A 24,960-nucleotide genomic window follows, 5' to 3' on the forward strand; every position below is an offset into this window, starting at 1 on the left:
ATAGAAATTTCTGTGAATATGTTCTATACCTGCACAGTACAATATGGTTACCAGTAGCCACTACTAGATATATGGCTTGATACATGATACCTGATATATGGCTGGTACCACTGAGGAACAGAATTTTTCATTTTATTTTAATTAATTTAAATTTAGCCACACATGGCTAATGGCTAACATATTGGACAGTGCAGCTCTAACTAATTCCAGACAAACAGATTCTAACACCAGAGTAAAAAAATGAAGGTTTTCAGAATGGTGGGAGCTGGCTCTCAAGGAGAGGGACGGGTCAAGACACACTGAATATTGATTGAAGCTGCTTTGGGTAGGCCACTGCCCGCCCCAAGGGGAATCATGGTAGGATGCTCAGAAGCAGCTGAAGATGAGCTTGAGAATCAGGCAGGGACAAGACGGGTCCTAATGGGGTCCTAATGGGGTCCTAATGGGGTATGGGATAAGGAAATGAAGCAAAAGGAGGTGTAGAGATGGAGGTGGAGGAGGTGCAGGGAAGAGATACCTCCCTGTGAGATAACTACTAACACCAGGCGTGGAGAGTTCTAAATCCACCTTAGTCCCCCCGTGCCCCCATTACTGTAAATCTTAATGGAAGGATCATTAAATATCTCCTAGAGCAACCCACATTCTGCAGAGTAATAAACTGAGGTCCAAAGAGGTGACTGGGCTGTCCAGCGTTATATATTTAATCTGTAGCAGAATCAGGACCACAACCGCACCCCCACTCTCACCCCCACGCACCCTCCTCCCACCCTCAACCAGCTCCACTACAAAAAGGTCGAGCTTCGGAAGGAGAACTGCAGGTAGACAATGAGCAGGCACAGTGAGGCCCAGAAGAGGCCCCAGCGAAGGGAGAAGAAGTTGTAGCCCGATGCCTCCTGGGCCCGTGGCTTGGAGGCACCGGAGAAGGCCGTGTCCTCCTCCAGCAGCTTCTCGCTGGGCTTCCAGTGCACGATGCCCTCCTGACAGGCCTCGCAGAACTCGCTGCGGTGAGGCCCGCCATCCCGGCGGCCGGCCACGTGGATGCGCTACTGGCCGCCGCTCTCCCCGTAGCACTGCTCGTGCAGGCTGGTGATGAGGTTGTCCACCAGGCTCTCGATGTTCACCTCCAGCATGCTCGACTCGTCCAGCCGCGCCGTGCCACACTCGTAGCACAGCTGCTTGAAGACGCGCATGCGCACCGAGCCTGCCCGCTGGGCGCGGTCCAGGTACATGTGGAAGAGGATGACCATGTGGGGCGACTGCCAGGTGTGCCAGCACCAGGAGCAGTGGAACCTGCGGGGGAGGGAGGCAGGGATGGAGAAGGTGGGCCTCCCTCCCAGCCACAGCCGGCCTGGAGGAGCCTGGAAAGGAGGAGCCCTGTGTGCCTATACCTGGAAGTTGAGGTGGAGTGTTTACCGCCCCGGGGGTACATTAGTGCCTGAGCAAGTGTCTCAGCCTCCCCCTGGTGAGCTGCCCTCGGCCTGGAGCAGCATCCTCAGGAGCCAGATGTTGGAGCCATCTGGCTTCCAGCAGAGCTCTCCGCCGGCCTCCTGCGGGCCCTCCCCTGGCCTTGGTCCCCCCAAGCCTAATGCACTCAGGACATGGGTCTGGATGCTGCACGGGGTCACTCCCCCCAATCTGGGCCTTATTTCTCATCTGTGAAATGCAGATAATTGTGTCCAACAAGCACCCTTCTGCTCAGACCTCGCATGACTCTGATAAGGGGGATGACCACACATCTCACTCATGCATCCTGTCTGTTCTGGGGCAAAGAGATGCCTCTAGCTGTCCCAAGCACGGATCACCAAGAATCCACCAGATGGCCAGGTGGATGGGTGGCGCACCAGCAGGGGGAGGACTACAGAGTTTTGTCCCTGCACCTTCACAAAGAACACTCTCCCGTCCCTTGACAAATCATCCCTAGATCCCACTGCAGGCCCACAGAAGAGACTGGAAAGGTGTATCCTGGCGTGCATCCCCCTCCACACACATACACACATGTACATTTACGTACACACAGGCCACTTTGTCTAACCTGGGCCGCTTCGAGTTCCAGCCTCAGGAAACATGGAGGGAAGTGGCCTGGGACGCATATGGCCTAGGCTTCATCTCAGCCCCCACCCAGTGCTGGCACCCCTTCAGTGGCAGAGAACTCATTATGTCCAGTGGCTGTTCCTTCCATCCCTGAGATAAAGTTCTTCCAGGCCCCTGTTACCAAGGCTTTACAGGCAGTCCAGGGTCCACTGGGTTGAGTCTGCCCTCACTGCTAACCCTCTATGGGATCCCTATTGACGGCCCTGAAGGACCTCTGATGATGAACTCAGTTCAGTCCAACAGACACCACCCAGCACCTACTGTATGCCAAGCACCACGCAGTGCAGCGGGGTGGAGATGAAGCCAAGCCTGGCCCTGAGCCCTGGGGTCCACAGACAACATAAGCGCAGCACAGTATCCAGTGCAGCCCAAGGCAGGATTGGCAGGCCAGAGCATCCTGATTGGTCCTGAGCCAGAAGGGGAGTGTCCCCCTCCATCCTGCCTCCCTGTGCTAGGCCAGAGCTGCAGGGCACCAGGGTTACAATGCTTACAGGTAGGGTGAGCCTCTGCACAGAATATGCACAAGGGTGATGCCTCTCCAGCCCTGTCTGAGGCCAGCTGGAAGCCACAGATCACCAGCCAGGAATAGGACCAGCTGATCCCTGAGGCAAGAGGAGCCACGAGCCTACGAAGCTCAGCCCCAAACCCCTGGACCCCTGCACCTGAGTTTCCAACCCTTTGCACCCCTCCCACCAGCCAGCCCGGAGCTTCACATCTTCAGTCCCCTCCTTCTGCACCTCTTTAAATCAAGCCAATCCAGAGATGTTTCCCCTCCCTCAAGCCACACCTCAGATCTTAAATCTCAAAGCATCAGACCTAGTAGGAAGGGACCTTAGGATATCTAGTCAAACTTTTATTTCATTGAGAGAAAGAGCCCTCTGCACACACAGATAGTCAGAGACAGAGCCGAGACCCAGCCTGTAACAGGTGCCCAAAAGATGTCTCTTGAATGGATTTGAATTGAAATGAACCAACCAACCTCTGCCTCTCTGACTTTTGTCCCAAAGGCAAGTTCACTCTAATATTTGCAGCTCTTGGGACAGGAGTACAGGTGTAAGCTCCTCACCCACGGCCTGCCTCCTTCTGTTCCCACCGCCAGCACAAGGAGCTTAGCATGAAAGCATGTGTGAACAGCCCAGTCTGTGTGTCCACACCCCCAGGACACAGCCCCCTGTCGCCCTCCCCAGGGGCCTAGGGCTACTGTCTGTCCTTGATTCAATGGACCCAGGGAAGAGGCCCATACAGATCCTGGAGATGAGCTTGAGGCAGCTTGGGCAGTGAATTCTGAGTCCCCACCCCCAAGCCAGACTCTAGAAGAGGGAGAGGCTTCAGATGGACGTCTTGACCTCAAGGACTCCTTGCTTTATGATAGACATGCAGCTCCTATAATGTATGTGATGCTGGGCCATAAGGACCTACCAAACTCCTGCCCAAAGCTTTTTGTCACAGACCTATATGTAAAAGAACTGGAAGGGACTTGATTGATCACCTAAGGCCAACTCTCTAGTTTTGCAAATGTGAAAACTGAGACCGCGCAGGGAAAAGGACTTGCCCAGGTTCACACTTAGTTAGCTGCAGAGCCAGTTTCTAGAACATGGCAGGTGGACAAGTGTTTTTTGTATTCAAATCTAATTGCACTGAGTTGACTGAACGGACCTAGGACCAGAGTTAAGGCTTTCCCCAGTGGACCTCACGGCCTCCTCCACTCAGTTCCTACCAATCTTTAACAAATTATGAAAATATGAAAACATTTAAAATATCAGAGATTGCAGAAGCATTGAAGAATTACAGTTCTTTATTTACCATGGAAAACCCAGACCCAAAGACAGAATACAATTTGTCAGGGCCATCCAGGAGTCAGTGGTACAGCTGGGACTAGAACTAAGGCCGGTTCGATGCACCTGGCAGTTCCTTCTCTGCCCCCTAGCCTGAGTTGACCCCCGGATGGGGCTCCACGTATCTCTGCCTCCCCTTGGAAGGTGCCCCCAGGGCTGTGCCGCAGGGCTCTCCGCAGCCCGCCACAACCTTCCTCTTACCTGCCGGAGGCATGCTGCTCCAGGTACTGCTTCCAGCCGGGGGCCAGCTCATTGGGCTTGAGGTTGGGGTCTATGATGAGCTCCCAGCTGTCGGCCGGCTTGGCCGCCTCCATCTTCTCATAGAAGACTTTCTTCCACTTGCACGTGGTCAGGCTAGTACACACGGTCCTGCTGGCAGGGCTGGAAGTTTGAGCTCAACCTGAGTGAGAACACAGAAGATGGCCAGGTAGGTGCAGAGCAGTGCAGTCCGTGAGGTCTGAAAATCCTCCTTGACAGGACCAGAAGGAAACAGGACTGAGCAACTTCCTTTGTCACCCTGGAACCTGTTACCATGGCAGCTGGAGCCGGGGCTGGGGAGGAAGGAAGTCCCAAAGGAGCGTTCCAGGGCCCCGAGCTAGGCTGGGGGAGCAGGGCTGGGCAGTGACATAAGTGCAGCAAGCAGTACACGCTGACCCAGGCCTCCAGGAGTCTCCAGGAGGCAAGGACAATTCGCTTCACCCCTACTGTTCTTCCAGGCATTCTCCACTTCATGTGCTGTGGTGACTGTGACACCCTAGGGGACCAAGGAGAAACAAGGATGGGGAAATGCCCCCTGATGTGCTGGGACCATCATTTACTGTGTGCCAAGTACTAGCTGCTTGACCTGTGCGCTGGCCAAGGCGGGGATCATTCTCTCCTTCATCCAGATCAGGAAGCTGAGGTTTACACACCTCTAAGTGGTTCATCCATGATTCAGATTCAGGCCTTCCAAACCCAAACTCGTATGTTCATTTACTGCAGTGCTGTTGCGCTCCCGACACGTGAGGATTGAGAAAGAAGTAGCATGCGGTTCCCTTGCTTGGGGAGCTCGCAGACCAGTTGGCGAGATAGAATGTAACTTCATGTGCTGCGAGAAGCACAGTAATACAATGTAGATTCATAAAGTCCTAGAACCGTTAGAGCTCCTGTTCGGTTCCTGGTCCCAGGCAGCTGCTGGGGGAGCAAGCTGGTGCTGTGCAGACGGCTGCTGCCTCCTCCATTGCTCCTGAAAGAGGCGGGTGATAGGGTGCCCACAGCTCCCTGATGCCCAGTTTAAATCCTTTAGGGACTAGAAGGGAACTTGGCTCCAAATCTGCATAATCCAGCTGGAGGCACAGTCCGCGGTGAGAGGCAGCCTCAGCAGGGAGAAGACCAGGTGACTTGACAGCTGCTCCCAGCTCTGCCCCGAGGTCTGTGCCATCCTCGGATCCAATCATTTCCCACAGTGGAGCTCAGTCTTCTCACGCACACGGGGGAGGCCATGCTAGCTAACATCTAAGGGCTCTCCCGGCTGTGATCATCTTACGGTTCTTCAACCTGGAAATCGGACCACAGAGTGAAGAGCGTGCAGCCGTAAAACGGGCGGTACTTGCCTCCGAGGGCTGTTCGCCTAGGGAGGGGCCAGGAGGAGCACCACTGGAACCTTTGTTGGAAGGGGGAAGTGTCCTCCACTAGCTGTGTGCAGAAGACCTCAGAAAGGACACAAATCTGTCTTAGAGCCCTTGACTGAGAGCACTAGAAAGGCCATTTATTTATTTATCTTTTTAGCACTCAGACACAGCTTTGCTTTATTTATTTATGTATTTTTTCCCACCCACACACTGTATTTTATTTTTACAAGAGATAATAAACTGACACCAAGCATTGCGAATGGAGGCCTTTTTTTTTTTTTTTTTTTTTTTTTTGCGGTACGCGGGCCTCTCAGCACCGTGGCCTCTCCCGTTGCGGAGCACAGGGTCCGGACGCGCAGGCTCAGCGGCCATGGCTCATGGGCCCAGCCGCTCCGCGGCATGTGGGATCTTCCCAGACCGGGGCACGAACCCGTGTCCCCTGCATCGGCAGGCGGACTCTCAACCACTGCGCCACCAGGGAAGCCCCTATTTTTAAAAATCTGATTTCCTCATTGTACTCCTCATCTCTTACCTGAAACCTCCTGACACTGAATTAAGACAGCTCAGGCCCACAAATGGGAAATTAGTCGGCCAAGGAAATTACTGGCCTCAGGACCGGGCTGCTCACTCCTTGCTCACTCCCTCTCAGCAGTCAGCTTCCAGCCAGGAGAGATGGGGGTTCCCGTGAGTTCCTGGGAACCGAACCAACTGAGGAGCTTATGGCCCAGTCAGGAGTGAATCTCTGGGAGACATTGTGTCATTGTTCCCAGAACAAATGACAATGAAAAAAACCCAAAAAGATAGCGGGTGGAATTGTCAGGGTTTACCTGCTTGCTTTTACTCAAATGATGCAACCCCCTTAGGCCTAGAATCAGACTTAATTTGAGTGGGAGCCGTCTCAGCAGAGACCAGTTGTCATCTTTCTGTGCCACCGCCCTGTTTTCTCTCAAGAAGAAACGCTTGCTATACAGTCAGTGAGCACAATCACAGCCTCACTTTTCTACACATGGGTTGCTCCAGGAATCCCAGGGTAAGAGCTCACTAATGTATACATGTGTGTAGCTGTGGCCACACCACACACTGGCAGCTTCACTACGCATTGCTGCCATATTTTTTAATCCAGATAATACTTCAAAACATAAAGGAATCTGTATTCCTTTATAAAATTAAACACTATGTGCCTGTATTCTGCAAACAAAATTGGCAAACGGGTGGGGGATGAAAGAACCATTCCCCCTCTCCAATTTGGAAAGTAGGTCAATAAATACCTTTGTAAAATAATCATTATTTATATGTTACTTCTTAGAATAATAAGGAATGTCAATGGGGAACCTAAAAATAAAAGTAATGAAGAGTGAGGGAGGTGAACAGATATCCCTGGGGGCTTTTGAAAACTCTATGTACCCTTACCCCAGAGATTTCAATACATGGTCTTGAGGGGGATATAGCCCCTCCACCCATTCTGGTTCTGGAAAGACACCCTCATTGACAGCCATTGTTACTGATGGGAATATGTTGTCCCACAGGCATCTTGGTGCCAAAAAAGAGAAAGAAAAATGAAGGTTGGGTAAAATTGAGATAGTGGTTCAGGATATTTCTTTACTTAGAAACAAATCCAGGGGAAATGCAAGCTGAGTCCTGTCTTCTCTTTCTCCACAATTCAAGGAACCAAGGAAGGTGCTACAGGGCAAAGCAAAGGTCCCAGGGGGAATCTTTTCACTAGCGGTTAGGATGGCCTCTCCATCCCCAAGACGCAGTGTTCAGAGGCAGCATGGTCCGAGCTCCACTCTGGGCGAGAGGTGACCTCTGAGTGTCAGGGCATTCACATGGTCAGACCAGCCCACAGCTCTCAAACAGTGTGTGTAGTGAAACACCCTCTGGGGAAGATTTCACGCCTCTCTGTTATCAGTTGGCAGCAGACAGGACAAGAGCAGGCAGGCAAGATTCTATTCCTGCCGGTTTTCAAAAGTCCAAATTCTATGGGCCATGCTTCCTAGGCAGCCCAAAGTCTGTATTAAGGGTGGCCATACCTACTGTCACTTTTTTTCAGGGCCTTTTTATGTTAGGCAGAGATTCGGGGAAGAATTGTCACACTATCTATGGGAAGAACAGAAATAAAAAGAGGGAGGTGGGAGCAGGGGGCGCTCTACACAAGGAAAAAAAAAAAGAGGATGGGGTTTGAATAAGTGAGTTAGTGGTTCAGGAAGGAAGACTATAGAATTCTCTGCTGAAAAGAGACAGTCGGACTCAGAAGATCTGGAGATGCTTTCAGCAGGTGCAGCCAGTGCTGACTTCTGTCCAATAAGTAGAGGGCCTCCGTCAGCGTCCCCTAACTATACCGAGAACCTGTCAGTTTCTGATGAGCTGAGGCTCAACACACACAAAGACCCATGACTCCGCCCTGGGACAGTCATGGCAGAGCAAAAAGGAAGTTTGGGAAAGCTTATGCTGGCTCTTAAAGCTCCCATTCTGAAATGACATTTTTCACTTCTCCTCACATTCCATTGGCCAAATCAAGTCATGTAGCCAAGGCTGCAATTGGGCAGGGAAATATATTTTGCCAAAGGAGGGAGGGGGGCACCTTAGGGAGTGGTACCGAGCACTTTGGACTCAGTAAAATAAAAATAAAAATAAAATCCATCACAGCATCCACCTGAATGATGGGCACCCTCCTGGAACAATGGAGCTAAACAGATTTTATGGTGCAGTGTAGTCAGAAATCCTGAATTCTAATCTCTAACTTCTCTTAGACCTTCTCTGTGACCTCAGTGAAAGGGAGACCTGTAGAGGATGGAGACCACATGTCCTGAGTTCTCCAGAAGGATCTGCATTTCAAGGCCACTGCGATGTTTCCCAGGAGAATACGTACTTAGCAGACCATGGGGAACTGCGGTCAGTATAAGTTGTTGAACCGTACTGCAGACCCTTGAGAATCCAGCCCCAAAGTCCTAGAAAAATGGCTTTCCTAAATTCCCTTGCATAGTTGGACAGAAAGACATATTTGTAAAAATGGTAATTAACAAAATAAAAGCATGCACTTCAACACAACAGATTCTAACCACCACCAAGACTGTTCCAGAGGCAATCATACCTGAGGTTGGCAGCGAGGATGCTACTCTGTCTAGTTCCAGTTCTTGGAGGACAGGATTATAAAGACCAACCTTTCTGCTGACCACAACTAAAATATGCTGCTTAAAATATTGTTTATAAAAGCATTAATTATATAACAAGATCCTTTTGCACCATTAGGGCAAAATCTACATGAAGGCAGGAACCCAGAAAGACGAGCAGAGTGCTAAAGCTGCTTTTACTCTGAAGACACTTGTCAAATCAGATGAAATAGAGCTGCTGTATTTATCCCTTCAGAGGACCCAGGACAACAGGAGACACAGTCTAGGGTCCACCTAAGGCAGGGAGCATAATAAGAGACCCTCTGCCCAGAGGGCTGGAACCAGGAAGGGCAACACCTCCAGTGTAGCAATGAATGGGAAGCATCAGCCCCAGCCACTCCCAGAAGACTGCAAGGATAATTGCCTTGACCATGAGGAGGAAAACGCATTGTTTAGCTTCAGAATTGGATAAACACTTATAATGATATGGGGATAATTACTAAATGAATAGGAACAGAATATATCTAAACTTTCATCCTAATAGAGAGAAAATAATATAATTATTAGAAAACATATAATCCAAAAGAAAACAAGAAAGAAGAGAGGGAGAATCAAACTACAGTGAGACATGAATTCCCTGGCAGTCCCAGTGGTTAGGACTCTGCGCTTCCACTGCAGGGGACACAGGTTCAACCCCTGGTTGGGGAACTAACATCCCGCGTGCCGCAAAGCGCGGCCCAAAAAAATGTAGGAGAAGAAAAAGAAGAAGGATCTTTAAACAAAATACAGTGAGGCATAGATAACAAAAAATCAGATAATGGCAAATAGATTAGCAAATACATTAAGTATAAATAAACTGAATGTCCAGTTATAAGGCAAAGATTGTCTGACTGAATTAAAAAACAACATCCAATGACAATCCCAACAGAATATTGTTAGACACCCACCTGACAGGCAAAAATGAAAATGTGTGGTCAAGCTAAGGACTGGTGATGTTAACAAGTAACATGAACTGCAATGTGCGGTTGGTGGAAATTTACATAACCCTTTTGGGGAAGTTGTCACTGCCTTGCAAGGCTGAACATTCAAGAACCCTATGATCTAGCCATTATACTCCTGGGTGCATATCCTAGAGAAACTCTTTCACATTTTCACTAGATTACACCTATGATCACGTTCACACATCATGTTTGGAAGGATCCAAATCACATTCCAATGCATTTCATTCCACTTCCCTCTACCCTATTCCATTCCTCTACATTCAATTCTATTCCTCCCCAGTCCGTTCTATTCTGTTCCATTTCCCTTTACAAATGTCCATCAACCAAAGGATGGACACACACACACTGGAACACTACGGAGCAATAAATATAAGTTGCTTCTACTCACATCAACGTGATAAAATTTCATCTTACTCCTTTTTCTCCACTTCTATCATGTTGATGTGAGTAGAAGTAATTAATCTGTGATTTAATGAATTGATATATTAAATGTATATATGTTAAAATATTTAAGTATATGAATAGAAGTATTTATAGTGATTAAAGTAACTATAAGTTTTCTCCGTGGGAAGGGAGAGGGGTTCTTGTGTTAGGGGATTATTACATATTGTGAATGATAGAGTTTTCAGGGGGCTGGCAAAGTCTTTCTGACCTAGGTGTTTGTTATGTAAGTTTTCAGTGTATAATTATTCTTTAAAGTTTATGCATATGTCTTGAGTACTCTTCTGTATATAGGATATATTTCACAATTTAAAACAAAGTGGATACCACCCACTTTCTGGGAGAGATCCCCTTTCTTGTTGCTCAGATGGTCCCAAAGTACCAGCATCTAGCAATGGCCCTTCTGAATATTTTCATTAAGGTGGTCATAGATTTTAAAACTGAAAGAGGACTAGAAAACCCATCAACCCCCTACTCTGAGAAAAGCTTGGGCAGGTGAGCAAAGGAAATTCAAATAAGGAAATAATGAGACAGTGCCTGGAAAATAGTAAGCTCTTAGTAAATATTCCAGCTTCTTCTTCCACAGCACCTGCCATACTATCATTGCATTTCCTCCACAAGTCCAATTATTCTTTGTTTTCTCCAATGACTAACAAAACCTTACATAGTAGGTGCTCAGTAAAATTTTTTTAATGAATGAATAGTGGTGAGACTTTACTGTATATAACCTTTACAATTTAGATTGAATGTAAATTTTACTAACACAGGAACCATAAAAATATGTCCCTACAAATCCCATAGCATATTATAGAAGTACAACGGGTGTTGTGAATTCCATTCACTTCACAGCAACAAAGATTCTTTTAACATCCATGACGTGCTAGGATGGAAACGAAGTGCCATGGAGGACACATAATTATGTGATCTGCCCACATGGGCAGGAAACAGCCCTCAAATGGTGGGATTGAAGGGGCGCTCTAACACCTGTAGCTTCTTGGAATTAGGTTTACGATGCACAGGTCTGGAAGATTATTCTTCCAGGCACTGTAAGCTTAACACAATGCCAGTTATCAGAAAGGGGGAAAGCCCTGAACCTACTGAAAACTACCCTCAAAGAGGAGATCTAATTTTTAAATAGAATTTTTATTTCACTCAGACATATCAGACTCGTCAGCCACTATGTATATAATGGACATAAAATTTCTAGTATTATTATTAAGAATTTTTCTGATGCAGCACTCAGAACTCTTGGTTTTAATTTTGGGGCAAACTGCCATTGACCTCAGTGTTATAGGCCAAAGAGAATGCAAGACAGGTGTTCTTTTTTTTTAAAGATCTTTACTTCAAATAAAATTTTTTAAATTAATTTATTTATTTATTTTTGGCTGTGTTGGGTCTTCGTTGCTGCGCGCGGGCTTTCTCTAGTTGCGGTGAGCGGGGGCTACTCCTCGTTGTGGTGCGTGGGCTTCTCATTGCGGTGGCTTCTTGTGCTGCGGAGCACGGGCTCTAGGCTCCCAGGCTTCAGTTGTTGTGGCTCGCAGGCTCTAGAGCACAGGCTGAGTAGTTGTGGCGCACGGGCTTAGCTGCTCCGTTGCATGTGGGATCTTCCCAGACTAGGGATCGAACCCGGTTTCCCTGCATTGGCAGGCAGATCCTTAACCACTGCGCCATCAGGGAAGTCCAAGACATGGTTCTTAAAACACCGTTTTTTACATGTATCCAACCCAGCCTCAAGTTCACTAAATCCTTTCTCATCTTTTCTTAATATTAAAGTCTTTACATTTGTCTTTCCTCCTTTGTAACACTACAAGTTTTTCCTCTGAGCACACAGTATATTTGGATAAATATGTGCACCACACATATTTAAAAGAGACTTCCAGAAGGGGTGATGCAAACCTTTGAACAATGAGCAACTGACAGCTAAACAAAGAAGGGGGATAAATATATTCAAAGTAGAGGAAACCATTGGCAAAGACTTCAAGGATGAAATAACCTAGAATCGTTCTTGAAACTCCAACGAGAGATATGTGGGACCTGGATTATAAAGGATTTTTCAATGTCATGCAAAGCATTAAGACTTTGTCTTAAAGGGAACGTGGAATCGCGGGAATCATTTTAAGCCTGAACTACCTGATCAGATTTGCATACCAATAGTGGGCCAGTAAGGGCATTGCTCTCTCCCCCTTTCCCTAGGAATGGCTGGTGCTTCGAAGTGCTGCTCCCATGACACTGTAGCCCTGGGCTCTGATTGTCTAACTTCTTGCAAATCCACACCCCTCTGCAGGAGGGATGGGGAGAACTTTCACTCTGTCATACAAAAAAAACTCTAGAGAGTTTTGCTCTGCCAGTTCAGACCTACTGGATTCAGTGTCATGAGAAAATAGAGAAATAAATAGTTTACAATGTTTATGCTGGAAAGCAATTAATACTCAGAATTTGAACATTAAACGTTTTAATCAGTTTATATTGTCAATAAAGCTTCTATGGATTGTTTTCCAACAATGGAGATCCAGGTGAATAAGAAATAGATACACTGATGCTTATAAGTTTGCATTAGTACATCAGTATTTGTCAAATGAACACAGACACCCCAAGACATACATATCCATCAAGTTGCCTAATATCTCCTACCTAGTTTTTTTTTTTTGAGACAATTTTTGTTTTATTTTATTTTTTATAGTTTTTTATTTTATTTTTAATATTTTAATTTTATTGTAAATTTAATAATTTACAATGTTGTGTTAATTTCAGGTGTATAGCAAAGTGAATCTGTTATACATCTATATATATATATATATATATATATATATATCTCTCCACTCTTTTTTAGATTCTTTTACCATATATATAGGCCATTACAGAGTACTGAGTAGAGTTCCCGGTGCTATACAATAGGTCCTTATTAGTTATCAATTTTGTATACAGTGGTGTGTATGTGTCAATCCCAATCTTCCAATTTATCCCTTCCCCTGCCCTTACCCGCTGGTAACCTTAAGTTTATCTTCTACATGTGTAACTCTGTTTCTGTTTTGTAGATAAGTTCATTTGTAGACATATTTTAGATTCCACATATAAGTGATATCATATGACATTTGTCTTTCTCTGACTTATTTCACTTAGTATGATAATCTCTAGGACCATCCATGTTGCTGCAAATGGCATCGTTTTATTCTTCTTTATGGCTGAATAATATGCCATCGTATATATGTACCACATCTTCTTTATCCATTTCTCTGCCAATGGACATCTAGGCTGCTTCCATGTCCTGGCTATTGTAAATAGTGTTTCAGTGAACATTGGGATGCATGTATCTTTTCAAATTATGGTTTGCTCCAGATATATGCCCAGGAATGGGATTGCTGGATCATATGGTAGCTCTATTTTTAGTTTTTTAAGGAACCTCAGTACCATTCTCCATAGTGGCTGTACCAGTTTACATTCCCACCAACAGTGTAGGAGGGTTCCTTTTTCTCCACACCCTCTCTAGCATTTACTGTTTGTAGATTTTTTGATGATGGCCATTCTGACCAGTGTGAGGTGATACCTTGTTGTAGTTTTGATTTGCATTTCTCTAATAATTAATGATGTTGAGCAGCTTTTCATGTGCTTTTTAACCATCTGTATGTCTTCTTTGGAGAAATGTCTGTTTAGGTCTTCTGTCCATTTTTTGATTGGGTTGTTTGTTTTTTTGAAATTGAGCTGCATGTGCTGTTTGTATATCTGAGAGATTAATCCCTTGTCAGCTGTTTCATTTACAAATATTTTCTCCCATTCTGAGGGTTGTCTTTTCATTTTGTTTATGGTTTCCTTTGCTGTGCAAAAGCTTTTAAATCTAATTGGTCCCATTTTTTTTCTTTTAACATCTTTATTGGGGTATAATTGCTTTACAATGGTGTGTTAGTTTCTGCTTTATAACAGAGTGAATCAGTTATACATATACATATGTTCCCATATCTCTTCCCTCTTATCCCATTTGTTTATTTTTATTTTTATTTTCATTTTCTAGGAGGTGGATCGAAAAAGCTCTTGCTGCGATTTATGCCAGAGTGTTCTGCCTATGTTTTCCTCTAAGAGTTTTATAGTGTCCAGGCTTACCTTTAGGTCCTTAATCCATTTTGAGTTTATTTTTGTGTACAGTGTTAGGATGTGTGGTCTCAGGACTTAATGAAGCTCCGGTTCTTCATATCTCATGCTGGAAAGAATTCAGCGAGAGACAAAGTGATAGGTAAGAAGTGGATTTATTTAAAGAGAAACGCACTCCACAGACAGAGTGTGGGCCATCTCAGAAGGCGAGAGGCCTCTCCTACCTAGTTTTTAAAAGATGATATAGGAGGACAGGAAAATCTTAATGTGAATTTATGCCAGTAAGCATGGGACAGGGAGAGTTTGAAAATAACTTACGCTGGAGAGTAAATTCTGTGATGATAAAGTAGACGCTGCAGGTGCAAAAGGCATTACAATTACTTAATTTGCATTGCTCCCTGCACAATTAAGCAAAGTCCAAGAGGGTGAGGGGACTCTAAGGTCCAGTCCAGAATGGTTTCAATGTCCAAGGGGACCTGTTGATGGAAACCAGTCAGAGTACAACACCAAACTCATGGGTAGCTGCAGTTTCCACATGGGAATCCAGGTCATTCTTCTGAGAGATTTTATATGATGCAAGAGACAGCAGAAGCCACAAACCAGTTCTTGAGACATCAGGAACCGGCCAAGGAAACAACAGATTATTTCTTCACCTTAAAATCTAGTTGGGAGGAAAATCCTGATAAATCTCAATTATAATAAAAGTTAATAGTGACAGAGTGCTTACTTTACATCATGAGGTTTTCCTAGTACTTTACATATGTTAATTTATTTAAGCACACAAGAACCCTATGAGGTCAGTACTATAATTATTATCCCCATTTCACATACGAGGAAACTGAGGCATCGAAAGGCTAAGTAATTTACTGGCAGTCACATAGTTAATAAGTGACAGTTCCAAGATTTGGACCCAAACAGTCTGGCTCACCAACTACGTGCATTTTATCCACTAAGCTTTTCCCTAGGCCCAGTTTTAAAAGTAATAAATTCGGGCTTTCCTGGTGGCACAGTGGTTGAGAGTCTGCCTGCCGATGCAGGGGACACGGGTTCGTGCCCCGGTCCGGGAGGATCCCACATGCCGCGGAGCGGCTGGGCCCGTGAGACACGGCCGCTGAGCCTGCATGTCCGGAGCCTGTGCTCTGCAACGGGAGAAGCCACAACAGTGAGAAGCCCGCGTACCACCAAAAAAAAAAAAAAAAAAAAGTAATAAACGCATTATAAAATGTTGAGCAATACAACAATATATTAAAGAATAAACAAAAGTTCAACATTCTCTTCACCTCACCTCTCCCTGCCCTTCATTTTTTTGTCCAGCTATTATTGGTAAAAATTTAGAATTTTTGATAACAGAATATGTTTGATTAAAAACAGAATCATAACATTTTTAAGTGTTGTACAGCATTGATATGTTTCCAGTTCGGTACATAATGATTCATGAGATACGGGGCCTTGTTTGTGAGCCTGTGTTCGACCCATCTGACGCCAGCACCTCAGCTGCAGCATCTCCTTGGGCCTTGCACGCGCTGCTGCACATGCAGTACCTTGTGACGTCATTACAATACTGCCTCTGTGTGAAAAACGACCAACAGAAGAAGGAGGAAACTTTAGTAAGAGGTGAAAAACGGGTTAATTTGTGATGTGAGGTCATGCTTTGGCAACCCACGATTCTCCCTGACTGTGACTCCAGTAAAAGCCAGAAAGCTTTTGTAAACATTTCTCAGTTTTCAACTTGGGGATTCTTGGAAGTTCAGGTAAAAATAGTCTCTGTCTGTTTTTAACATAAAGGTCTCTACGGAGAGCCGGAGACCTGCGTACTTATCTCAAATTTGTAATAACCTAGGATCAATCACTTTCACTCCTCAGCACTGATTTTCTATTTCCAAATGTCAAAAGTCCTCACCACCCCAGCCCTGTTCGCTGCTGAGATTTTGGTGTCTAGAGGCACCATGAAAAGCAAAGTGGTCTCACCAAGCCTAATACAGATGTCCATCCCCTAACTCTACTGTTTCTACGTACCTTTGTCCCTGTTTCGGTGTGCTTTTGCTTCTGGAGACCCATAGCTTCCTCCAGCTTTGTCTTACAGATTTAAGGGAATCTAGGTATTATCCATAGTGAGGTATATTTTTTAATCCATGAGTAAACAGTTATTGACTCCTATTAGTGCAGAGTGAGGCTCTGAGGCTATTGGGATGAACAAAACACAGTCCCTGCCCTTCTGGATTCCATCTGGGGTGGTACAGCGTTGCCTTTGTGGCCATGAAACAATCGCACTTTCACTGCCATGACATTCTATCCGTGAACCTTTAGCTCTCTTGTTAGAATAAACTCCTGCTCTCTCCTTCTTTGACTGGTGAATTGTTTTAAGGCTTTTTTTTTTTTTTTTAATTTACAGACAAATGGAATTTTTCCAGTTCTCTCTCTATCTCTCTCTTTTTAATTGATTTTTAGCTTAATTGCATTGTTTTGAGAGAATGTCTATATGATACCAAATCTTTGACACATTCTGAGGCTACTGCTGTCCTTTCATTTTTTTTTTTTTTTTTTTCGGTATGCGGGGCTCTCACCGCCACAGCCCCTCCTGCTGCGGAGCACAGGCTCTGGACACACAGGCCCAGTGGCCATGGCTCATGGGCCCAGCTGCTCCGTGGCATGTGGGATCTTCCCGGACCGGGATATGAACCCGTGTCCACTGCATCGGCAGGCGGACTCTCAACCACTGCACCACCAGGGAAGCCTCGCTTTCTTTATTATACTTTTCTGTATTTAGTTTTTAAAAATTTGTATTAAATATATTTAGAGAGACAGTATAATATTAAAATTAAAGCCTCAGACTCTAGCACCAGATCTGGTTTTTAATCCCAGCTCTGCCAGTTAATGGCTGCGTAAAATTGGGTGATTATCTGTTTTCATGTTTACAAAGTAAGGATAGTAATCGAGACCACTCCAATTGGTTATTGAGAGGACCAATGAGCTCATAACTGTACAGAGCTAAAAGCAATTCTTGGCACATAGTGAATGCTCAATAAATGTTATTTATTATTATTATTTCACTATATTATATTGCTATTAGTCTATTCCATTTATAGAACATTCTCAAAATGACAAAATTATACAGATGGAGACTGTATAATTTTGCCAGGGGTTAGGGATGAAGGGAGGAAGAGAATAACTATGAAGGGGTAGCATGAGGGATTTTTGTGGTGATGGGACAGTTGTGTATCTTGGTTGTGGTGGCCATAAATCTATACAGGAGATAGAATTGCATAGGGCCATACACACATACACATACACACACACGCACACACGAGTACATGTAAAACTGGTGAAATCTGAGTAAGATCTGTGGGTTACACCAACTGCATCACCTTCCTGGCTTTGATATTGTGTTATAGTTAAATAATATGTTACCACTGGGGGAAGCTGGGAGAAGGGTACATGAACTTCTATGTACTACTTTTGTGACTTCCTGTGAATCTACAATTACTTAAAAGTAAAAAGTTTCTTTAGAAAAGATCCTAGAGGGCTTCCCTGGTGGTGCAGTGGTTGCAGTGTCCGCCTGCCGATGCAGGGGACACGGGTTTGTGCCCTGGTCCGGGAAGATCCCACATGCCGTGGAGCGGCTGGGCCCGTGAGCCATGGCTGCTGAGCCTGTGCGTCCGGAGCCTGTGCTCCGCAAAGGGAGAGGCCATGACAACGAGAGACCCGCGTACTGCAAAAAAAAAAAAAAAAAAAAAAAAAGATCCTAGAACATTGTGAATATTCAATAAATGTTATTTAGTATTATTATTTTGTCATAGCTGTTTTTCAAGTTTCTCTGCATTCAAACATGTATTAACTTCAAAATTAAATATACAGCAATAAATGTTATTTTTAAAAGACTGTGCTTCAGCAACGTTACAAATTGTTAAATATATAGAAACTCTGAGCCCCTTGTGAACTGTTAAGTAGGTTAGAGTTGAAAGGTTTGTAAGCCCCTCTTGAACTGTGAAAATATTAGGAGGCATGAGGAGGGAAGCCCCAGAGCTTGGGTGTGTGAATGTTGGTCTACTGGCTGCAGGAAACACTGGGAACAACAGATGAGAAAGGGCCGGCCTCCAGCAATTAGAACTCCGTGGTCTGGATGCCTGAATTCTATTCCCAGGACACCCCCAGTGAGAGCAATCACCCATCTCTGTCTCCCAGCTACATAAGCTGGAAAAGCCAGAGTCATGGTTTCCAGAAGGGGCCTGGGAGACTGACTGAAACGACAGTCTTTGCATTTAGAGCCAGAAATTGAGGGCCAGGGAGAAGCTTCCTGACCAAGGCCAATGACCTTGAGTCAGCCAGAGCAGTTTGCCCTGGATCTCACTGAGTCAGCCCAGGTCAGCAGGGATTGGCTGATGTCCTCCACCCATAACCAGGGGAGCACAGCTTAGGCCCCCCCCCTCGCCACCAGGCCCTTGGCATTGAAAGTGAGCGTCAAGGCAGCCAGTCCACACCTGGTACCAGGCACCCAGAGTTCAGGACAACGCTCTGACATAGGGGGTGAACTCCAGGCCATGCCTAGCGGCTTCTCTGTTAACATTAAGTTTGTGATTTTAACACAAAGAGAATTCCAGTTCTGAGATCCTGAACTCTCTTCTCAGCCTGTGTTGTGCAGTCAGAAAAGCTATGCACTAGGGTGCATGAAGACAGCACAGGGATGCAGAATTAATTTTTAACTCATCCGCCGGCACACAAAGGTATTGCCTGCGTGAGCTGAGCCCCCAGACGCAGTCAGAAGGCAAAGGTTCCCTTTCCAGGCCACCGCTTACTCGTCACATGTTCTTTCTGATCCTCAGATTCTTCATCTGCCAAATGGGATTCTTTCTTTCTTAACTGGCAAGATGACAGAGGATTAAGAGAGCTCTTGGAAATGAAAGCTCCTGGCGATCTCTAAACTTAATTGTTCTTATTCATGTCATCTCCTTAGCCCCTGCCTCCTGCCAGGTTCTACTAGGGATGGGGCTCTTTTGCCTGAGAATTGGTAAATGACCCTCTCCTTTCCAAGGAGAACTGCAGACACAAACTTCAAAGGAATTCCTTTCTGAGTGGAAATTTACACACTCAAGTAGGTCTCGGAAGGAGAGACTTGGGGGCCAGAGGTCCTCAAATCACATCCCACAGACCCCCAGCCAGTTCTGTTGGATGGCTTTGCTGAGGTGAAGGAGAGCTATAGGAAGGAAACAGGCACAAAGGCATAAGAGGCCGATTAGAAGAAATAGCCTTGACCCCATTTACACCTTCCCACTTTCCGGGAACCAGTGGCACCTGCGGCCTTAATGACTTGGTCTACCCTGCCACCTTGTGGCTGTTTGCTAGACTGCACTAATAGAACTGCCTCAAACAATCTGGGTGCCAGAAGAGCTATAAACCCAACTGGAACCCTTAATCACACACTCACTCTCTCAGTCCACCATTCAGCAAACCTATACAGATGCTCACAGTGTCCCAGACTGAGGAAATTCATGCATGGATGGCCTTTAAAGAGTTCCCAGGGTGGGGGAGAGTAGAAGGAGAAAAATGACGTGCTAAGCAGAAGGCATGGTGTATACAAAGACACTGAAGCCTGGTATGTTTGGGAAATGATGCATTTATCTATGAGTCTGAAAGATAGGGAGCACCAGGTAGGAATAGAGGGAGATGAGGTGTAGTCCCACTCTCAGCAAATGATGTGTGTGAACCCCCAAGAAAAACGAAATGGACACAAGCCGCCCCTGGAATAAGTTCAGGGGTACAGGAGCTGTCCAACCTACACACAATGAGCCCAGACTCATGTGATCATGCCCTTCTCTCTTGAGATTTATAGCAGACCCGTACTCCTGACTCTTCCCATGATCAAAACCAGTTTCTAAATGGGATAGCACCTTAGAAAAATCGCAAGCTTGAAAGGGACCTTAGAGTCATTTAGGCCAACTCTCCCCCCAAGTCAGCACCACCGCAACTCATCGTGCAGCTCCTGCTTAATCACCTCAGGGACGAGCCCCGGAGCCCGCCCAGAGCCCATTCCGTCCTTAGACAACTATGCGAAAATCCTTCATTCTCTGCCGCTGAGTTCCTCCTTTTTATCATTCTTGGCCCAAGTTTCACTCTCCAAGGGTCGCACTGAATAAGTGACTTGATATAGGAAGATATACGAAGCAGGCAATCATTTAGGGGCTGTGCTCAGGTCTGTGGAAATAGAAAATCATGGCAGTGATTTTAGTGGAAAGAACACTGACTTGGGTATTGGGAGAGCCGTGTCCGAGTCCTTCTAGAATCTTTGCTTAATGTCACTTGGCTTCCTTTTATATATGGCGAAGGGGCTGGATTAGAGTGGAGATTCTCCCCTCTGGCTGCGTGAGTGTCGCTGGGGAGTGGACAGCAGTACGATTACACGCTGCCTATGGCAGAGAGCCGGATTAGGTCACCACCAGGGTCAGTGCGAACACTCAAGGATGTTTCAAAATACCATTAACTATATAATAGCCTCCTGTTGCTGTTAAGGGGCTTTTATCAAACCTGTAATGGTCTGTATACACATTCTTGGTGAACCCTATTCCATAGAGACCATGGATCTAGATTTTTCTCCCTCCTCCATAACGGAAGTGTGGCTGCTCACTGAGCATAGTTAGTTGGTCCCCTAGTGCTTTTCTGAGGTAAGACCCCACCACCACCACCTCGCATTGATAAGAGAGACACAGCTTGTTAGAGGGAGAAAAGAAGGGGCTCTGCCCAACCTCAGCCAAGTGACTTGGCCTCTCATCTTAAAGAGGTCAAGTTAGCCCCCCACCACCAGTGGTTTGTTTTTTTGTGTTTTTTTTGCGGTACGCAGGCCTCTCACTGTTGTGGCCTCTCCCGTTGCGGAGCACAGGCTCCGGACGCGCAGGCTCAGCGGCCATGGCTCACGGGCCCAGCCGCTCCGCGGCATGTGGGATCTTCCCGGACCGGGGCATGAACCCGTGTCCCCTGCATCGGCAGACGGACTCTCAACCACTGTGCCACCAGGGAAGCCCATGGTTTTTTGTGATGTGACTGAGACCACGGTATAAAGTCCAGTGCCCGGAGTCAAGAAGTCCCTCCAAATCTCAGTTCCCTTCACCTTAGACAGCCGGGAGAAGGCCCAAAGAAGAGGTGAGGGTGGTGCCACTCCTGAGAGCATCTCACCAACCCCCATCCTTGTCATGGGCTGAAATACATCCCTCCCCCCCCCGATTCTTCTGTTGAAATCCTAACCCCCAGGACCTCAGAATGTGACCTGATCTGGAAATAGGGTTGTGCAGATATAATTAGTTAAGATGAGGTTATTGGGGTGGGCCCTACTCCCATTTGATTGGTATCCATATAAAAAGGGGAAATGTGGCCACAGAGACACACACATAGGGAGAACACTGGGTAAAGATGAAGACAGAAATCAAGGTGACACTTCTGCAAGCCAAGGAGTCCCAAGGATGACCAGGAAACCACCGGAACCTGAAGGAGAGGACTGGAATAAGATGCTGCCTCACAGCCCTCAAAAGAAACCAACCCTACCGACACCTTGATCTCACACTCCTAACCTCCAGAACGGTGGGACACCCTTCTGTTGTCCTGGCCACTCAGTTTGCGGTACTTTGTTAAGGCAGCCCTCGCACACTTATCCACCTCCAGAGATGGCTCCTATTGGTGACATTGAGGAGGAGAGCTCTTTTCAGACAGAAGGAGGCACTGCGGTCCCACAGAAAGGAGGGAGATGCTTGCCAGCCCCGGGAGTGCTTCCGCCCAGCCCCCAACTCCGCAGGCCAGCTACCTCTGTACTGCCCTGAAAAAGCAGTTTGCCATCCGAGGTCCCTCTGCTCAAAGCCCCCGAATCCTCAGGAACATCATCTTTTAGCCACAATGGTATGTCTCTTTGTGTCTCTTTGTGATTTTACTTCCATATTTGTCCATGTTCCGTCTTCCCAGAGTGACTGCACACTCCCTGGAGGCTAGGGCCATGTTACAAACCACCTGGGAGTCAGGACCTCTTTGATAAAAATTCTGGGTGTGACCTTAGGCATGTCGCCTTTCCCATGGCTTCTGCACCTGTAGACTAGGATCATAATCACAAAGGCCCCTGCAGTCATGCTATTCTGTGATTCTGATTCTAAGCATGCTTGATATTTAACCAACCTGCCTGTTCAAAGTACAAAAGGGAGGAGAGACCCAGGAAACTCATCTCTTAAATGTACTGAGAAGCCAGTCCCTTGGGGTTACATGTGTCAGAATCATTTAATAAAAGGGCAAGACCCCAGGGGCTTAGGGGTAAGATAGTTTTCCATGGGCTCCAAGCCCCACTGAATGCCCTTCCTAGACTCCAAGACCCTCCTGCTTCAGTGCCTGCCTCTCTAGAAGCCACTTCCTTAGTGATGCTGAGGCTTTCTCCTCCTTCAATGAAGGTGCGTGGCCCTGGATACTATGTCCCGTGCACCCACCAAGGGCTGGGCTGCTGCGTGCCTTTTAGAAGCCTCCTGCCACTGCTTTGAAGGCTAGGAGGAACACGGTCTTTCCATGTGGTTGCAGTATGTTGGATGGACCACTCTTTGTGTCTTCCCTGGGAGGCATCACAGCCTGAACCCAATCTAAGAGTGTTGAAGGGCCTTCCTGATGGCTGACACCTCAACTGGATACCTGTGTAAATTGTGCTCTTTCAGTTCCAGGAAACAGGGACTCACACAGACCAGACCAAGTACGGTGGGTGATATAGGAGTAGAGGTAGAGACCTTACTATGAAGCGGTTATAAAAGGGATGGAATCTTCGAGAAATCTGAAACCAGAATCCCCCAATCAATGGCAAGCTTCCTAGAACCCGGTACTGGAAGGACATTCTAGTTGCAAGCCTTCTCCAGGGACCTCACTGTGGTGCCATTAACGAAACCCAGCTTCTCTCCAGAGGGTCAGCTTCTCTCTGCATCATTTTCCTTCTCTTCCTTATTCCATCTATCTTAGTGTTTTGCAAAGCATGTCTCTGGTAGAATGTGAGACAATTTCTAGAAGGCATATGAGTGAACATTTTTATTTTGAATACTAACTCTATTTTTATTTATATGGGGGGAACCATATCTTAAAAGTGAGTTGATTTAAAGAAAAATAGTGCATAAATATTCAAGGTATGATGTTACAGCAAAATCATGAAGGTGGATCACAAAGGACTGAAATTAGAGAAACACTGGACTGGCTGGTCATCTTCATATTTCACTACAGATCCCCAGGACATAGGATCTTATGGCCCGACTCATCAACGTCCCCTCTCAGGCAGCTCTTTACCTGCTGTGATAGGCTGCAGGCCTGCCTGTGGGATCCAGCGTCCATCCTTAGACAAATCAGGGGTCAGGGAGGTATGGTATGAAATGTGGCTGCCCGTGGTCTGACTCTTCCTCCAGGGCTGGGGACAAGGCAGTTTCTTTTGGAAAATTCTGTGTACAGGTGTAGTTTGATGTGTTATTATGGGCCCCCGGTTCCATTGTAACTCCTGTGGCACTGCTGCTGTTCTGGAGTTTCTGAGGTTTCCATCCTTCTGTCACCTCTACTCTGAGGAATGGTTGTGAGATTGAATGTGATCATTGATACCAAGGTGTTTTGAAAATCATAAGCACCTCACAAATGCAAGATGTTATTACCACATTTAATAAATATACTACTATGAGTGACAGACAGAGGGATGGGAACCCAGATTCCAAAGGAAATAGCTCATTTTCCCCAAGAAAAGGAAACGATTGAAGTTCTACCAACAAGCAGTTGTGTGAACTCAGATTAGTTGGCCACTTCTTAGCTGTGTGACCTTGGACAAGTCCCTGCCTCAGTTTTCTTATTTCTAAAATGGGAACATTTGTGACTGTGCTTCCTTCCCTCAGGGTGGGGCCAGGGGCAGGAGACTGCCCTCCACTCTCTGCCCCAGGGCACCCTAGTTTCTTTATCTCAGTCCCTTCGTGGGTTGAGGACAGATTTGAACTAGGTAATCCTTACCATCCCCCATCCCTTCCAGCTCTTAAATTGATTCTAACCAACCCCCCTCTCCAGGTCCACCTCCAACCACCACTCTGGTCCTTAGAAACCTTTCCTCTAGAAACCCCACAACATAGAGAAAAATATCACCCTGTTTTGTAAGTTATGCATTTGTGAAAATTTGCGTTCATGTCACACTTTTGTAGTAAAAATTTTATATTCCCTTTGCCCTAGCTTATCTGCTTAGAGATGTTTGCCTTTTACTTATTATTGATTGTCAATTGGCTGCAGTTACTCTTTGATCTTCCCTTTTGTTTGAACTTGAATGCCACCCACACTGTCTGCCCCAGCCCCTCTATTAAACAGTAATGATACGTAAACAATCTCAGAGGCCCTTGGGGAGCAAATCCGCCCTGAGGCCAGCCTCCCTCGGGCCTGTGAATTGTCATTCCTGAAGCTGTCTGTTTTGTAAGTTCTTCTGCCAAGTTTCTGTGGGAGCAGAGGGATCATTTTCTCCCTTTTCAAAGAGCAGGGTGAGCTGAGGCCTCGAGCTGGCAAGTCCTTTAAAGTCATTTTCAAAGGAAACCTGAGTTGCAAGGCCATGTGGCTGGCAGAGGGCGGTGTAACTTTCTGAGGCTCTCTCTGGGGCTTTGGGTGGTCAGCCCCTGCAGCCTTCCCAGCACGTGCTCGGAGCCTGCTGCAGAGGCACGGCCAAGGGACACCACTGTCCAGCCAGAGGCCCGAGGGCACAGCAAAGGCTCTGCTTCATGTCCCCACCCCACTGCCACTGCCACCCAGGAACGGGAAGAGGGGAGTGAGGACTTTCTCC

At 46.4% G+C, this 24,960-nt stretch overlaps 1 protein-coding gene across 1 annotated transcript; it reads right to left on the reverse strand.

Moving 5' to 3' along the window:
* Nucleotides 1-782: 782 nt before the first annotated feature.
* Nucleotides 783-7,032, reverse strand: RTP2 (receptor transporter protein 2). Its single transcript, XM_032629398.1, is given in 4 exon segments — nt 783-1,290; nt 4,128-4,295; nt 5,452-5,535; nt 6,947-7,032. Coding segments are annotated over 4 exon segments (846 nt in total).
* Nucleotides 7,033-24,960: the final 17,928 nt, after the last annotated feature.

Source organism: Phocoena sinus, chromosome 4 (genome assembly GCF_008692025.1).
Source record: "Phocoena sinus isolate mPhoSin1 chromosome 4, mPhoSin1.pri, whole genome shotgun sequence".
In the NCBI taxonomy this organism is placed as follows: Eukaryota; Metazoa; Chordata; class Mammalia; order Artiodactyla; family Phocoenidae; genus Phocoena; species Phocoena sinus.